This window comes from Clinocottus analis, unplaced genomic scaffold, assembly GCF_023055335.1.
Source record: "Clinocottus analis isolate CAN_PGR_092001 unplaced genomic scaffold, fCliAna1.0.p SCAF_9, whole genome shotgun sequence".
Classification (NCBI taxonomy): Eukaryota; Metazoa; Chordata; class Actinopteri; order Perciformes; family Cottidae; genus Clinocottus; species Clinocottus analis.
Genome location: NW_027176251.1, coordinates 4,319,126 through 4,336,309, shown reverse-complemented (window position 1 = coordinate 4,336,309; position 17,184 = coordinate 4,319,126). Strand labels below are relative to the sequence as shown.

Below are 17,184 nucleotides of genomic sequence, written 5' to 3'. Positions count from 1 at the left end.
GAGTGACCTCTGGCCTACTGTGAGCTGTGATAGCTCACAGTAGGCCAGAGGTCTCTCATAAATTATGAGTAGGCAAGAGGTCTCTCATAAACACTAACATAAACTGCTGGTATAACTCAATAAAATGATGCTGATTTTAAGCAGCTGGCAGTGTAAACCGTTTTTAAATGTCTCCTGTTGATCTTGGTCACACTGATTTGTAAGTGTATGTGGCCTTTACACTCTGCTCAGGCCAGTGGTTGTTATTGGAGGCTCCGCAGATCAAAATCTGGAAACAGCAGGAGCCTTTCAGGAGTTTCCTCAGGTAACGCACACCTTCATGTGGATTTCGGACTTCTGATGCATCATTCATTTGACACTGTTTTTCATTTGTCACGAGGTGGAAGCATGCCGCCTTTATAGCAAGTTTTCTGCTAGACCCAGCAGCCTGGAAGTGATCCCTTCAGTGATAGAGAAGGTAATATTATACCACTTCTTCTACCTACGGGTACTAATAAAGTAACCAAACCAGATACCAGCTGCATTGTCTGATCTCTGATTGTCGTGTTTCCTTTATCACAGCAGACTAAGTAAGATATTTTGCATAGTTTGGTGATATTATGTTATATTGTGTATGTATATTCATAGGCAGTTCGCACCAGCATGTATGGGCGTCCAGGTGCTTGTTATGTGGACATTGCAGGGGACATGGTCAATGCTAAAGTGGACAGGAGCCAAGTCAGGTTTGCTATAATTGTTATATCTTTTTACGAATAGTTTTTTTTGCATAGTATCGCCTCTGTGATTCCGAGTGTATTTGTGTGTTTTTCCTGCAGAGTTGTGTCCTGCTGTCCATCTCCACCTGTGAGTTTGGCTCACCACGGTGCAATCGCTGAAGCCATCTCTGTCACGAGAGCAGCGAAAAGACCCTTAGTCATCATTGGCAAAGGTCGGATCAGAAGACACATCAGCACACTCTCTCTCTATTACATTGAATCATTTCCTCTGTCACTATTGAATCTGAGTAGTTCATTAGAGAAGTTATGATAATATAATTATTGTTTTGCCCAACAGGAGCAGCCTACGGGCGAGCGGAAACGGCCCTGAAAGAGTTTGTGGAAATCACTGGTCTGCCATTTCTGCCCACCCCCATGGGGAAAGGGGTCCTACCTGATGATCACCCCAACTGTGTGTCTGCTGCCCGCTCGAGGTTTGGACTCCATTTCATTCTAAAAATGTTAAAGAATTTATATATATATGAATTAAACATACTCCATGTGATCGGCTTTGATGTATCTAAACAAGTAATATAAATAATAAATGGTAGAAACAGTAACAAAAATCTACAATACAGAATTTTATATATATATATATATATATACACACACACACACACACACACACACACACACACACACACACACACACACACACACACATACAGACAGAATACATATAACTATTATGAACAGTGTATTAATGTGCTTTGTGGTCTAATGGTTTGCTACATGTGATCAGCTTTGATGTAATGAATGTATCCTACATCCCCATGTTGCATGTCAGTGCCCCTCCTGTGACCCTCCTACCTGAGGCACGCTATGATGAAGTCATGACAGCGTTTGGAGGTCAAGGGTTCCTGGTGAGGACGGTAGAGGAGCTGCGCAGTGCTTTACAGCTCAGCCTGAGTGACTGGGAGAGGCCGAGTCTCCTAAATGTGCTCATTGACCCTTCCTCCGACCGAAAAGAGCAGGTAACTGTCACTTGTCAGGAATATATATCTTCTCCATCATCCTGAGAAGTACAGGTCAAAATAAAAAAAATCCACTGTAGTTTTATTGTGAAGTTGGCAGGAAATCCCCAGCTGTCGGAATACCACGCCCCCTGGTGGTTGAGCATGGAATTGATGCTGCAGTGACACTCCTGCTTCTTAAAACGCTGTTGTGTCTGCTTTTCTCCAACATGGTCGATGTCACATCCCAGGTAGTTAGGACTTCATCTGTAAAAAGTCCAATTAAAGTATTTACAAGGTCCTCATTCACATGGAGGCGTGGCACCTTCACCGAATTAACGTTGAGGAGCAGAATACCTTTTTTAGCTTCATAATATAATTCCATAGCTAAATCCAAATGTTCAGAATTCTGTTCAGTCACAGATTGGCCAACGTCATGGGCAAATCCAGGACCTAAGCTGCCCAAATGTTTTTTCAGACTACCAGAGAGTCGCGTTGAATGGGTCAAGAACTTGGCATTGGTCATAACAACTGAGATCTTAAGTCGTGTCTGATACCACATTTCATCCGCCAAGCAGCCATTCAGACATGACATGATCACAGTGAGCACTTCAGACAGATGATGAGTAGTGGTAGAGCAAAAACAACAAAACGCTTTGTGTTTACTTGGCTCTCGTCTCATCCTTATAGGGCTGTGTGACCGACACGCCTCACTGAACAGTAATCCACACACTCCAGGTGTAGAACCACCGCAGAACTGTTGTATTCCTCTCACAATCCCTCCACCTCACACTAACCTGACCTTTCTATTTCAGGGTTCCCATAATTAGAAAGCATGGCTCACTGTACCAGCCCCCACCTGTCAGTGGGTAACAAACAATTAGTCAGACACTTCCACCTGCACTAGCTGCACTTTCTGGACCACTGTTTACTGTTATACTGTTTTTATGTTTCCTTAATGTCTTTTATATTTATCTTTTTATATCTAGCTCTTGTATCGTAAACAAGTACAAAGCGCACAATCTGGCGTCAAATTCCATGAATATGAAAATGTACATGGTGATTAAAGCTGATTCTGATTCTGGTTCTTAAAAGGCATCTCTACAGAAAGATCTAAAAAAAAATGTCTGAATAACATTTTTTTTTTTTTTACAATCAACACTTGAAATAGACACATCTGAGACACATCTGAGACACATCAAACACACATCTGACAATCAGAGAGACGAGAGACTCTTGGTGAATATACCTGAGGATCACACAGACGAGACAACACCTGAGGATCCACCTGAGTGTTCCCCAGATGAAACAACACCTGAGGATCCACCTTAGTGTTCCCCAGATGAAACAACACCTGAGGATCCATGTGACTATTCCCCAGAGGATTAACCTGCTGAGGTTCAGACCAGTACTTTGTGGTTTCAGCGTGCTACAGGTGTACTGAAATCAGGATTGTGCAACACAGATGGTTGGAAGATCTTGAAAGAGTGGAAAAGTTTAAAATCAGTACGTGTTTCAAACCTAAAGATTTTGGGCACACCACCACTGCTCAATTGCATCACTTCTCTGATGCGAGTAAAAGTGCATATGGAACGGTCACGTACATCAGGTTGCAAAACAACAAGAACAAAGTCCATTAGCTTTTGTGCTTGGCAAAGCCAGGGTGTCGCCACTCAAACATGTGACTATACCTCGCTTGGAACTGACAGCTGCTGCTCTCGCTGTTAAAGTGGACAAGATGCTAAAAGCAGAGCTACAGCTTCCTCTGGAGATGTCACAATTCTGGACTGACAGTACATCAGCACTAAAATACATCAAAAATGAGGACAAAAGGTTCCAGACATTCGTTGCAAACAGGATATCAATCATTAGAGAGGCATCACACATCTCACAGTGGAGATACATCCCTAAAGCACAATACCAAGCAGACGATGCCTCAAGGGGGCTAAAAATTGAACAGTTGGTTCAAGGGAGATGGCTCGAAAGTCCAAAGTCCCTCTGGAAATCAGAAGCTGAGTGGCCAGCACACTTCTTAGACCTGGACATTACTGATGACCCAGTGGTGAAAAGGAATGTCGCAGTAAACGCAATCGTTGCTCAGGGTAGTTTCTAATCCCACCCTTGAACTAGTCACTCACTTTTCCAGCTGGAAAAGACTAAAAATTGCAGTGGGTTGGATTCTCGTAATGAAGAGAATTTTGTTGTCCTTAAGCAGGAAAAGGAAGCAGTTGATTACTGCAAAGCCCAGCGGTGATGGTTGTTGACTAATGGACCTCAGTATGAAGATGCAAGTGTTCAAAGCCACGTAAGGACAGAGGTTGTCTGTGGACAACCTCTCCAAAGCGGAGACATCTATTGTTCGCTTCAGCCCATGGGAAAGGTTTAACAACGAGATTGCTGCATTGACATCTGGACAATTGAAAGTGAGAAAAGAAAGCACTATTTACAAACTGAACCCGGTTCATGAAGGTCTGTTGAGAGTTGGAGGAAGACTAAACAAAGCTTCAATGCCTGAAGACAGAAAGCACCCGCTCATTCTAGCAAATGACCAACACATCTCACCTCTTATACTCCGTCATATTCATGAGCAACTGGGCCATGGTTGGAGAACAGAAAATGGCAGACTTACCTGCTGAAAGAGTTGTTCCCGACCTCCCACCATTCACAAATGTTGGTGTTAATTATTTTGGCCCAATTGACGTAAAGAAAGGTAGAAGCGTCATAAAGCACTATGGAGTGTTATTTACTTGCATGGTAAGTAGAGCAATCCATCCGGAAGTCGCTTATTCGCTCGACACAGATTTGTGTATCAATGCATTAAGAAGATTGCGGTCGGATAATGGAACTAATTTTGTGGGAGCGGAAAGAGAACTTAGAGAAGCTCTGGCGGCATTGGATCACAACAAAATACAAAGTACCATGGCGCATAAAGGAATTAAGTGGCTCTTCAACCCTCCTGCTGGATCTCATCATAGTGGCATTTGGGAACGTGTCATACAGGAGGATTCTGAACACTGTTCTTCGTCAGCAATGTTTGGAGGATGAAGGATTTCACACAGTGTTATGTGAAGTGGAAGCCATATTGAATGCTCGGCCCATTACACAGTTGTCTGATGATCCTTATGACCTTGAGCCATTAACACCGAATCACATTCCCTTGACGAAAGGCAACCCAGCTTTGCCACCTGGAGTCCTCGAAAAAAGCGATCTGTACATAAAAAGGAGATGGAGACAGACTCAGTATTTGGCTAATCTGTTCTGGAAAAGGTGGACCCAAGAGTACATACCATTGCTGCAAAAAATGGAAAAAATGGAATGAGGAAAAAATAAATTTCTTAACTGGAGATATCGTTGTTGTCGTAGATTCAACAGCACCTCGTGGATCCTGGGTACTTGGAAAAATACTTCAGACATTCCCTGACAGGAAAGGACTAGTGTGTTCTGTTCATCTTCAAACCAAGACCAGTATAATTGAAAGACCAGTGACAAAAATTTGTCTTCTTTGTGAGGCAAATGACTAAACAAAATTAATTAAAAAGAAATACTGGTGAAAACATACACGTTCTGAGGCAAAGAAGGTATTATAGTATCGGCTGTATCAAACAGTACTTTTTTCTTGGTTTTGTTTGCAATGGCTCCTTATGTAAATGTTATATAATTGTTTTGTCCACTGTCAGAAATGATTAACCTTTTAAACACCGAGCCTCATTTTAGGTTTCTGCTTGAAAATGACATATAAAACTAAAATGGCTGTGTCTCTGCGACCACTAGAGCTATTTGAATAATCTTGGAGTTAATAAACAAGTATAATGTGAAGTTTTGCTCAGATGTGTAAATATCAGTCTAAGTGTTACTGGTTAAGAGTAAATGAAGATGACACACAGAAAGGAATGTAAAGTTTCAGGTACGCCTAGAAAAAAGCACTTTTAGCATGATTTTTACCTTGAAATGATGCGTTCGTAAGCTTTTAAGTGCCGGTGTGTAAGGGCCATTTTGCATGTATCTTGTTATGTTAACCTCCCAGCACTGGTGGCGCAAGACCGACTGCTACGGCTTGATATGTTTGTCTCCTTGTGTAGTTCAAGAGCCAAATAAATTCTGTGTAACTCATGACGCATCATCAGGCATACTAAGCATTAACTACTAATCACTCACTGTCTCTCCTGATTGAACTGTGAACGGCTGCTGCTGTGACTTCATGTCACGACCATACTTGGATATTGTAGCAATACATAGTGCACTTTATACACTGAGCAATACCTTATACACTGAGCAATACTGTTATCACATTTGTGTGCCTTATTTTTGTGTAATACTATTACTATCCTTCACGATGGTAAGCATATTGCATCACTTCCGGTTCCTGTGTGTCTCTCTTTTTCTTTTAGCAACTCAACACTTAAATCCAACACAAAAACCCTTTTTCTCATTTCCGTTCATGGCATTTGGGATAGTGTGCATAAAAAAGTCCTGAGAACGAAAAGACTGTTGTCCAACACTTCTCTGCATGATGAATAAATGCTTACAATGATGAGATTCATTAAACAACCTTAAAGCTTCAAAGTATTTATTCTTGCAAGAAGGAACAAGTCTGCAGGACGATGGACGTTTAGCAGAGAAGTACAAATGCACATTGGTAAAGGTGCCCAGTTTGACAAGAATGTGTTAAGAGTATTTTTCCATTTCACTGTGTAGGTACATTTTAACATACACAAAACCAGTTGATAATCACGTTACACAAAAAAAAAAAGAGTTTGCACGTAAATATGCTCAACGAATCATTGATGTAGCCGAGGGTTTAGCTTGTGCCTATACTTATTAATAAAACAACAGGATGCTCCATTAGTTTGTACAAGACAGCAACCATTTTTATTCTCGTCACACTCTTCACTAGAACATTTCCTCTTCTCATCTCTTTCCGTTTTTCCATTCACAATGAAAGCCCCAGAAACATACACCAACACTACTAACAATTTCTACCGCTGCACGTCTTCAGGAGCGTGTCACAACTAAATGCGTCCCAGCACAACATAGGACGTAAAGATAGTTCTTATCAAGTGTAACGTCAACTACAAACAGAATTAATATTGAAGAAACAAGTTGTACAAAAAATACTATATCAATAAGCCTATTAAATAATAGTTATGGAGGTTAAAAACTCGTCGGATGCGAGCTACTGTTAACAGCGTAGCGGCTCCGTAACGTTATATATATATATATATATATATATATATATATATATATATATATATATATATATATATATATATATATATATATATATATATATATATATATATATATATACACATACACACACACACACACACACACACACACACACACACACACACACACACACACACACACACACACGAGGACAGCTAGCTATAGGTGTTCCCTTCATATTTTTCCAAACAGCTGTCTCGTTACCACAACAACAGCGGGCGCGTCAACATGGTCCTGCGACGCTGCAAATGCAGCAAATGCAGCGTCGCAGGATTATGCGGTGGCAGGAAGCGTGACGTAATCGATTTTTCGATCAAAGCCACAGAAACTCAGAAACATTTAAACGCAGATTTCCTTTTGACTGTATTGGACACGTGGAAGTGTGATTTACCCGATTCTTCAAACGAAGGCACAGAAACTCAGAAACATTCCTTAACTTTCAGACCGATATATATAGAGTGACTAGATAGTTAAAAAAAACGACAAATATTATTCATTATTATTATTTCCGGGACAAAATGGACGGTCAAGAACCAAATAGCCAAATAGAGATTAGGAGGCTCAAGGCCGTGAATTTCGTGCAAAATTTAAAATGGAGTAATAAACTGGGCCACATGGAATCCCAACTCAAAAAGGAAGAGGAAAAGAATATTAATCTGCAGGCAGAAATTGCAACTCTAAAGAAAAATCTGGAAGAAATGGCCGCGGATAAGAACACAATAAAAAATACAAATAAGGAACAACAAAAAGACATTAAACATTTAGGTTTTACGATACATGAGCTGCAATGCAAAATAAGGGAATGTCGCAGAGTCAACTGGGGGAATATACCTGAGGATCCGCGTGGCGATTCCCCAGCGGATCCACGTAAATATTCCCCAGAGGATCCACGTAAAGATTCCCAAGAAGATGAACCTGCTGAACTTCAACCAAGTACTTCATGGTTTCAGTGTGCTAAACGTGCACTGAAATCAGGATTGCGCATTGGAGTTCGCTTAGCGGGAGCACTCCTGATAACGGGAATGAGCAAAATCTTCCTTGACAACATTGCTGGCTCTGGTTTCATGCCGTCGCAAAGTAGCATTTTGTCCATTTACTACATCACTCCTCCTCCCTTCTGAATAGGACAAACTACGAAAAAAGCCAACTTAAAAAAAAACTCTGGCGTAATGTGAGCTGTGATAGTTCCTTATGAGTGACCTCTGGCCTACTGTGAGCTGTGATAGTTCCTTATGAGTGACATCTGGCCTACTCATAATTTATGAGTGACCTCTGGCCTACTGTGAGCTGTGATAGCTCACAGTAGGCCAGAGGCCTCTCATAAATTATGAATGATTTCTGGCCTACTCATAATTTATGAGAGACCTCTGGCCTACGGTGAGCTGTGATAGCTCACCGTAGGCCAGAGGTCTCTCATAAATGATGAGTAGGTCAGAGGTCACTCATGATTTATGAGTGACCTCTGGCTTACGGTGAGCTGTGATAGCTCACCGTAGGCCAGAGGTCTCTCATAAATTATGAGTAGGCCAGAGGTCTCTCATAATTTATGAGAGACCTCTGGCTTACGGTGAGCTGTGATAGCTCACCGTAGGCCAGAGGTCTCTCATAAATTATAAGTAGGCCAGAGGTCACTCCTAAATTATGAGTAGGCCAGAGATCACTCATAAATTATGAGTGACCTCTGGCCTAATGTGAGCTATCACAGCTCACATTAGGCCAGAGGTCTCTCATAATTTATTACTCATAAATTATAAATTATGAGTGACCTCTGGCCTACTCATAATCAGACAATGCTGCTGTGAGCTGTGATAGCTCACAGTAGGCCAGAGGTCACTCATAATTTATCACTCATGAAATATATATGAGTGACCTCTGGCCTACTGTGAGCTGTGATAGCTCACAGTAGGCCAGAGTTCTCTCATAAATTATAAGTAGGCCAGAGGTCACTCTTTAATTATGAGTAGGCCAGAGATCACTCATAAATTATGAGTGACCTCTGGCCTAATGTGAACTATCACAGCTCACATTAGGCCAGAGGTCTCTCATAATGAAATATCGCAGCTCACAGTAGGCCAGAGGTCACTCATAATTTATTACTCATAAATTATAAATTATGAGTGACCTCTGGCCTACTCATAATCAGACAATGCTGCTGTGAGCTGTGATAGCTCACAGTAGGCCAGAGGTCACTCATAAATTATGAGTGACCTCTGGCCTACTCATAAACAGACAATGCTGCTGTGAGCTGTGATAGCTCACAGTAGGCCAGAGGTCACTCATAATTTATCACTCATAAATTATAAATGATGAGTGACCTCTGGCCTACTGTGAGCTGTGATAGCTCACAGTAGGCCAGAGGTCTCTCATAAACACTAACATAAACTGCTGGTATAACTCAATAAAATGATGCTGATTTTAAGCAGCTGGCAGTGTAAACCGTTTTTAAATGTCTCCTGCTGGTCATGGTCACACTGATTTGTAAGTGTATGTGGCCTTTACACTCTGCTCAGGCCAGTGGTTGTTATTGGAGGCTCCGCAGATCAAAATCTGGAAACAGCAGGAGCCTTTCAGGAGTTTCCTCAGGTAACGCACACCTTCATGTGGATTTATGCCTTCTGATGCGTCATTCATTTGACACTGTTTTTCATTTGTCGTGAGGTGGAAGCATGCCCGCTCGAGGTTTGGACTCCATTTCATTATAAAAATGTTCAAGAATTTATATATCTATATGAATTAAACATACTCCATGTGATCGTCTTTGATGTATCTAAACAAGTAATATAAATAATAAATGGTAGAAACAGTAACAAAAATCTACAATACAGAATTTTATATATATATATATATATATATATATATATATATATATATATATATATATATATATATATATATATATATCTTCAATTTCCAACCACAGAAGACTCTTCTCCATCTTCTCCAACTTCCTGGACCCCCATCGCCTCCTCCTCCGTCAACCCTTCAACCAAGCCACTTCGTTGACTAGTTCACTAAAAAGATAGATGACATCCGCTCCTCATTCACCACTCGACCTTCTTCTACTACTTCATCTCCATCAACTCCGTCCTCCCCCACGCTGTCCTCCTTCAACACCCTGTCTCCCAATCAAGTTCTCTCCTTGGTGACCTCCACTTGTCCAACCACCTGCCCTCTGGACCCTATCCCATCTCACATCTTTAAGTCCATCGCTCCTGCCTTTCTTCCCTTTCTCACCCATCTCATCAACACCTCCCTCGCAACCGGCTGTTTCCCCAACTCTATTAAGGAAGCAAGAGTTAACTCTCTCCTGAAGAAACTCACTCTCAATCCGTCCGAAGTCAACAACTACCGACCTGTTTCCCTCCTCCCCTTTCTTTCCAAAACTCTGGATTGAGCTATCTTTCACCAAGTCTCCTGCTTTCTCCACCAGAACAACCTTCTGGACCCTCATCAGTCTGGATTCAAGGCAGGCCACTCCACAGAGACGGCCCTCCTTGCTGTCTCCAAGCAGCTCCACACCGCTAGAGCAGCCTCCCTCTCCTCTGTCCTCATCCTTCTAAACCTCACTGCTGCCTTTGATACCGTGAACCACCAGATCCTCTTTTCCTCCCTCCAGGATCTCGGTATCTCAGGCACTGCGCTCTCCCTCTTCTCATCATACCTCGACAATTGCACTTACCGGGTAAGTTGGAAAGGATCTGTGTCTGAACCTTGTCATCTAACTACTGAGGTCCCTCAGGTCTCTGTCCTCGGTCCGCTCCTCTTCTCGCTGTACACCAACTCCCTCGGCTCTGTCATTCGCACGCATGGCTTCTCCTACCATAGCTACGCTGACGACACCCAACTGATCCTCTCGTTTCCCCAATCAGAAACTGGGATACTTGAGCGAATCTCTGCCTGTCTGACTGACATCTCTCAGTGGATGTCCACACACCACCTGAAAATCAACCCTGACAAGACTGAACTGCTTTTCCTTCCAGGAAAAGGCTCCCCCACCCAAGACCTCACGATCACCTTCAACAACGCAGTGTTGGCCCCGACCCCAACTGCCAGGAACTTCAGTGTGACACTTGACAGTCAACTCTCCCTGACTGCCAACATCACCGCAACAACACGCTCCTGTAGGTTCATGCTGTACAACATCAGGAGAATACGTCCCCTGCTCACACAAAAGGCAGCACAGGTTCTGGTCCAGGCCCTGATCATCTCCCGCCTCGAGTACTGCAACTCCCTCCTGGCAGGTCTACCTGCCAACGCAACTCGACCTCTACAGCTTATCCAGAACGCAGCAGCTCGACTGATCTTCAACCTCCCGAAGTTCAATCACACTACTCCACTCCTCCGCGCTCTCCACTGGCTACCGGTGGCCGCCCGCATCCGCTTCAGGACATTGGTACTTACGTACCGAGCAACGAACAGATCGGGTCCGACCTACATCCAGGACATGGTAAAACCGTACACACCAGCTCGTTCGCTCCGCTCAGCTTCAGCCAATCAGCTTGTCGCTCCACCGCTGCGAACTCAACACTCAACAAAATCACGACTGTTTGCAGTCCTTGCTCCTCGATGGTGGAATGAGCTCCCCATTGACATCAGGACAGCAGAAAGTGTCTACATCTTCCGCCGCAAACTAAAAACTCATCTTTTTCGACTACACCTTGAATAAAGACAATGACAGCAGCACTTAGGCAGCACTTAGATGTCTCTTACTGATAGCACTTTGTCGTTTGACTTTATTTGAGAAATTGTTCTGTCTTGATTCTTGTTGTTCCTACTTCGTACTTATGGTTGAATGCACTTATTGTAAGTCGCTTTGGATAAAAGCGTAAACTAAATAACATGTAATGTGATGTAATGTAATCTATCAGCTGTTTAACAGTTGGGCCACAGTCATAAGAGAGTCATGCCCTCCTTGTTAGCCTTGCTGCCATCTCCTTTTAAATATGCTTTCTTCCCGCCTCTAGTGTCCTCCTGCTGTCTCATGTGACCCTCCGCCTTCCCAACACCATCCACCTTTTCAGATTCAGCGCCCCATCTGCATCTCCAGCAACTTCAACAGAACCTTCAGGCACCACCACCAGTGTTTGGACTCCTCGGGGGGCATCTACAGATTGCTACCGCTCAGGGCAACACAGCGTGTTCTCAATCTCGTTGTGTAGTTCAAGAGCCCAATAAATTCTGTGTTACTCATGACGCATCATCAGGCATAATAAGCATTAACTACTAATCACTCACTGTCTCTCCTGATTGAACTGTGAACGGCTGCTGCTGTGACTTTATGTCATGACCATACTTGGATATTGTAGCAATACATAGTGCACTTTATACACTGAGCAATACCTTATACACTGAGCAATACTGTTATCACATTTGTGTGCCTTATTTTTGTGTGATACTATTACCATCATTCATGATGGTAAGCATATTGCATCACTTCCAGTTCCTGTATGTGTGTGTGTGTGTGTGTGTGTGTGTGTGTGTGTGTGTGTGTGTGTGTGTGTGTGTGTGTGTGTCTCTCTCTTTTTCTTTTAGCAACTCAACACTTAAATCCAACACAAAAGCCCTTTTTCTCATTTCAGTTCATGGCATTTGGGATAGTGTGCATAAAAAGTCCTGAGAATGAAAAGACTGTTGTTCAACATTTCTCTGCATGATGAATAAATGCTTACAATGATGAGATTCAATAAACAACCTTAAAGCTTCGAAGTATTTATTCTCGCAAGGAACAAGTCTGCAGGACGATGTTTAGCAGATAAGTACAAATGCACATTGGTAAAGGTGCCCAGTTTGACAAGAATGTGTTAAGAGTATTTTTCCATTTCACTGTCTAGGTACATTTTAACATACACAAAACCAGTTGATAATCACGTTACACAAAAAAAAGAGTTTGCACGTAAATATGCTCAACGAATCATTGATGTAGCCGAGGGTTTAGCTTGTGCCTATACTTATTAATAAAACAACAGGATGCTCCATTAGTTTGTACAAGACAGCAACCATTTTTATTCTCGTCACACTCTTCACTAGAACATTTCCTCTTCTCATCTCTTTCCGTTTTTCCATTCACAATGAAAGCCCCAGAAACATACACCAACACTACTAACAATTTCTACCGCTGCACGTCTTCAGGAGCGTGTCACAACTAAACGCGTCCCAGCACAACATAGGACGTAAAGATAGTTCTTATCAAGTGTAACGTCAACTACAAACAGAATCAATATTCAAAAAATAAGTTGTACAAAAAATACTATATAAATAAGCCTAATAAATAATGATATAAATAATAGTTATGGAGGTTAAAAACCCGTCGGATGTGAGCTGCTGTTAACAGCGCAGCGGCTCCGTGACGTTATCTCTTCCTAACGTCACGGTATATATATATATATATATATATATATATATATATATATATATATATATATATATATATATATATATATACACACACACACACACACACACACACACACACACACACACACACACACACACACACACACACACGAGGACAGCTAGCTATAGGTGTTCCCTTCATATTTTTCCAAACAGCTGTCGTTACCACAACAACAGCGGGCGCGTCAACATGGTCCTGCGACGCTGCAAATGCAGCAAATGCAGCGTCGCAGGATTATGCGGTGGCAGGAAGCGTGACGTAATCGATTTTTCGATCAAAGCCACAGAAACTCAGAAACATTTAAACGCAGATTCCCTTTTGACTGTATTGGACACGTGGAAGTGTGATTTACCCGATTCTTCAAACGAAGGCACAGAAACTCAGAAACATTCCTTAACTTTCAGACCGAGATATATAGAGCGACTAGATAGTTAAAAAAACGACAATTATTATTCATTATTATAATTTCCGGGACAAAATGGACGGACAAGAACCAAATAGCAATTTAGAAATTAGGAGGCTCAAGGCTCAGAATTTCGTACAAAATTTAAAATGGAGTAATAAACTGGGTCCGATGGAATTCCAACTCAAAAAGGAAGAGAAAAAGAATATTAATCTGCAGGCAGAAATTGCGGCTCTGAAAAAAGATCTCAAAGAAATGGCCGCGGATAAGAACACAATAAAATATATAAATCAGAAACAACAAAAAGACATTAAACATTTAGGTTTTACGATACATGAGCTGCAATACAAAATAAGGGAATGTCGCAGAGTCAACTGGGGGAATATACCTGAGGATCCGCATGGCGATTCCCCAGAGGATCCACGTAAATATTCCCCAGAGGATCCACGTAAAGATTCCCAAGAAGATGAACCCGCTGAACTTCAACCAAGTACTTCATGGTTTCAGTGTGCTACACGTGCACTGAAATCAGGATTGCGCATTGGAGTTCGCTTAGCGGGAGCACTCCTGATAACGGGAATGAGCAAAATCTTCCTTGACAACGTTGCTGGCTCTGGTTTCATGCCGTCGCAAAATAGCATTTTGTCCATTTACTACATCACTCCTCCTCCCTTCTGAATAGGACAAACTACGAAAAAAGCCAACTTAAAAAAAAACTCTGGCGTAATGTGAGCTGTGATAGTTCCTTATGAGTGACCTCTGGCCTACTGTGAGCTGTGATAGTTCCTTATGAGTGACATCTGGCCTACTGTGAGCTGTGATAGTTCCTTATGAGTGACATCTGGCCTACTCATAATTTATGAGTGACCTCTGGCCTACTGTGAGCTGTGATAGCTCACAGTAGGCCAGAGGTCTCTCATAAATTATGAATGATTTCCGGCCTACTCATAATTTATGAGAGACTTTTGGCCTACTGTGAGCTGTGATAGCTCACAGTAGGCCAGAGGTCTCTCATAAATTATGAATGATTTCTGGCCTACTCATAATTTATGAGAGACCTCTGGCCTACTGTGAGCTGTGATAGCTCACCGTAGGCCAGAGGTCTCTCATAAATTATGAGTAGGCCAGAGGTCACTCATGATTTATGAGTGACCTCTGGCTTACGGTGAGCTGTGATAGCTCACCGTAGGCCAGAGGTCCCTCATAAATTATGAGTAGGCCAGAGGTCACTCATGATTTATGAGTGACCTCTGGCTTACGGTGAGCTGTGATAGCTCACCGTAGGCCAGAGGTCTCTCATAAATTATGAGTACGCCAGAGGTCACTCATGATTTATGAGAGACCTCTGGCTTACGGTGAGCTGTGATAGCTCACCGTAGGCCAGAGGTGTCTCATAAATTATGAGTAGGCCAGAGGTCACTCATAATTTATGAGAGACCTCTGGCCTACTGTGATCTGTGATAGCTCACAGTAGGCCAGAGGTGTCTCATAAATTATGAGTAGGCCAGAGGTCACTCATAAATTATGAGTAGGCCAGAGGTCTCTCAGAAATTGTGATTAGGCCAGAGGTCACTCATAATATATGAGTGACCTCTGGCCTACTGTGAGCTGTGATAGCTCACAGTAGGCCAGAGGTCTCTCATAATTAACTATCACAGCTCATAGTAGGCCAGATGTCACTCATAATGAGCTGTGATAGTTCATTATGACTCATAATGAACTATCACAGCTCACAGTAGGCCAGACATCTCTCATAATGAACTATCACAGCTCACATTACGCCAGAGGTTTTTTTTAAGTTGTCTTTTTCACAGCTCACAGTAGGCCAGATGTCATTCATAATTTATGAGTGACATCTGGCCTACTCATAATTTATGAGTGACATCTGGCCGACTGTGAGCTGTGATAGCTCACATTAGGTCAGAGGTCTCTACTAATGCACTATCACAGCTCACAGTAGGCCAGATGTCACTCATAATACTATCTAGTTCATTATGACTCATAATGAGCTGTGATAGTTCATCATGATTCATAATGAGCTATCACAGCTCACATAGGCCACAGATCACTCAATATGAACTATCACAACTCACAGTAGGCCAGACATCACTCATAATGAACTATCACAGCTCACAGTAGGCCAGATGTCACTCATAATTTATGAGTGACATCTGGCCTACTCATAATTTATGAGTGACCTCTGGCCTACTGTGAGCTGTGATAGCTCATCTTAGGCCAGCGATCACTCATAATGAGCTATCACAGCTCACATAGGCCACAAGTTACTCATAAAGCTATCACAGCTCACATGTCACTCATAATTTTTTGAGTGACATCCTTCACAGCTCACAGTAGATCAGATGTTACTCATAATTTATGAGGGACATCTGGACTACTCATAATTTATGAGTGACCTCTGGCCTACTGTGCGCTGTAATAGTTCCTTATGAGTGACCTGTGGCCTATTGTAAGCTGTGAAAGTTCATAATGAGAACAGAACAACAGAACAGTTACTATTGATATGAAAGCTTGAGGCAAGATTGGTATGCAATAAATGTCATTAATGTGACAGACGCGCCCAAATCTATTACAGAATATGCAATAAAATGTATTCATAGTTTAATACATTCATGAAAAGATACTTTGACTTTGAGTCCTATGCTTGTATAATGTAACATCGCTACTTATTTAGATTTTACCGACAATGACGTTTTAAAGCACTGGTTTTATTCATTCACAATACAACAGTGGTTGTTGCAGACACACCTGGAGGAGATCTGCACTTATTGGGTGCACCTTTTTAGTCTCCCTGTCAATTTATAACAATAAATAATGGTATTACTTTCGAAAAAGATAATGTAATCCCAGTTGATGGAACACTTTACACTGATTATTCTCTTTAGAAGCAAAGTATTGTGTTCATAATGTTTCAGCCCACTACCGGGGCCCTGCCCTTCATGCATCGATAACACAGTCATCCAGAGATCTAGATTAATGATGATTTTACATTAATTCAAATTCGTAGGATCTTCAATCCTGTTTTAAGTCCATGTAGAAAAGTTGTTTCAATAACATGTCCTTATGCCCAGAACAGTGTAGGCTTATTGATAAATATCTGGAACATGATCAATTCAGCATTTAAGTTTAACCCCGTACTTGAAGTAACTTTTAGAAAATACCTGTATACCTGAACAGTGTTCACGTTGTTAAACCTGACACATCACTTTTTTTTATTCACTTTAAAGTCCCCTGTACAAATATACATTGGCATAACTTGGAGTTTAACTATATTAAGTAGCAATATCCAATGTTTAACAGTGATGAAAATGTGGAAAATGTGGAAGAAAAATGTGTTCTTTGCGTGAAACCTTCAGGGACACAAAAGTGACTCCCATGATTGGCTCGCAACCCGGAAGTAATAACAACGGGGCGGATTCAGGAGCAGATCGG

General features: G+C 41.9%; 1 protein-coding gene across 6 annotated transcripts; it reads left to right on the top strand.

The window, feature by feature from the left end:
* On the top strand, positions 1-5,222 carry LOC137781608 (2-hydroxyacyl-CoA lyase 1-like). Of its 6 annotated transcripts, none has more exons than XR_011077220.1 (11): positions 1-457; positions 628-722; positions 816-928; positions 1,054-1,189; positions 1,543-1,729; positions 1,823-1,959; positions 2,187-2,310; positions 2,399-2,446; positions 2,524-2,577; positions 2,698-2,767; positions 2,891-5,222. XR_011077220.1 is itself a non-coding variant. In XM_068570485.1 (7 exons), exons 2-6 carry the CDS (start codon positions 643-645, stop codon positions 2,423-2,425), a joined length of 543 nt encoding a protein of 180 aa, XP_068426586.1. In that variant the 5' UTR covers positions 1-457; positions 628-642; the 3' UTR covers positions 2,426-2,446; positions 2,880-5,222. The 6 variants fall into 6 exon arrangements, 2 of the variants coding, with proteins under 2 accessions (XP_068426586.1, XP_068426585.1); XR_011077221.1 differs by having other exon boundaries at positions 2,880-5,222; XR_011077223.1 differs by lacking the exons at positions 1,823-1,959; positions 2,187-2,310 and having other exon boundaries at positions 2,880-5,222.
* The last annotated feature ends 11,962 nt before the right edge of the window (positions 5,223-17,184 follow it).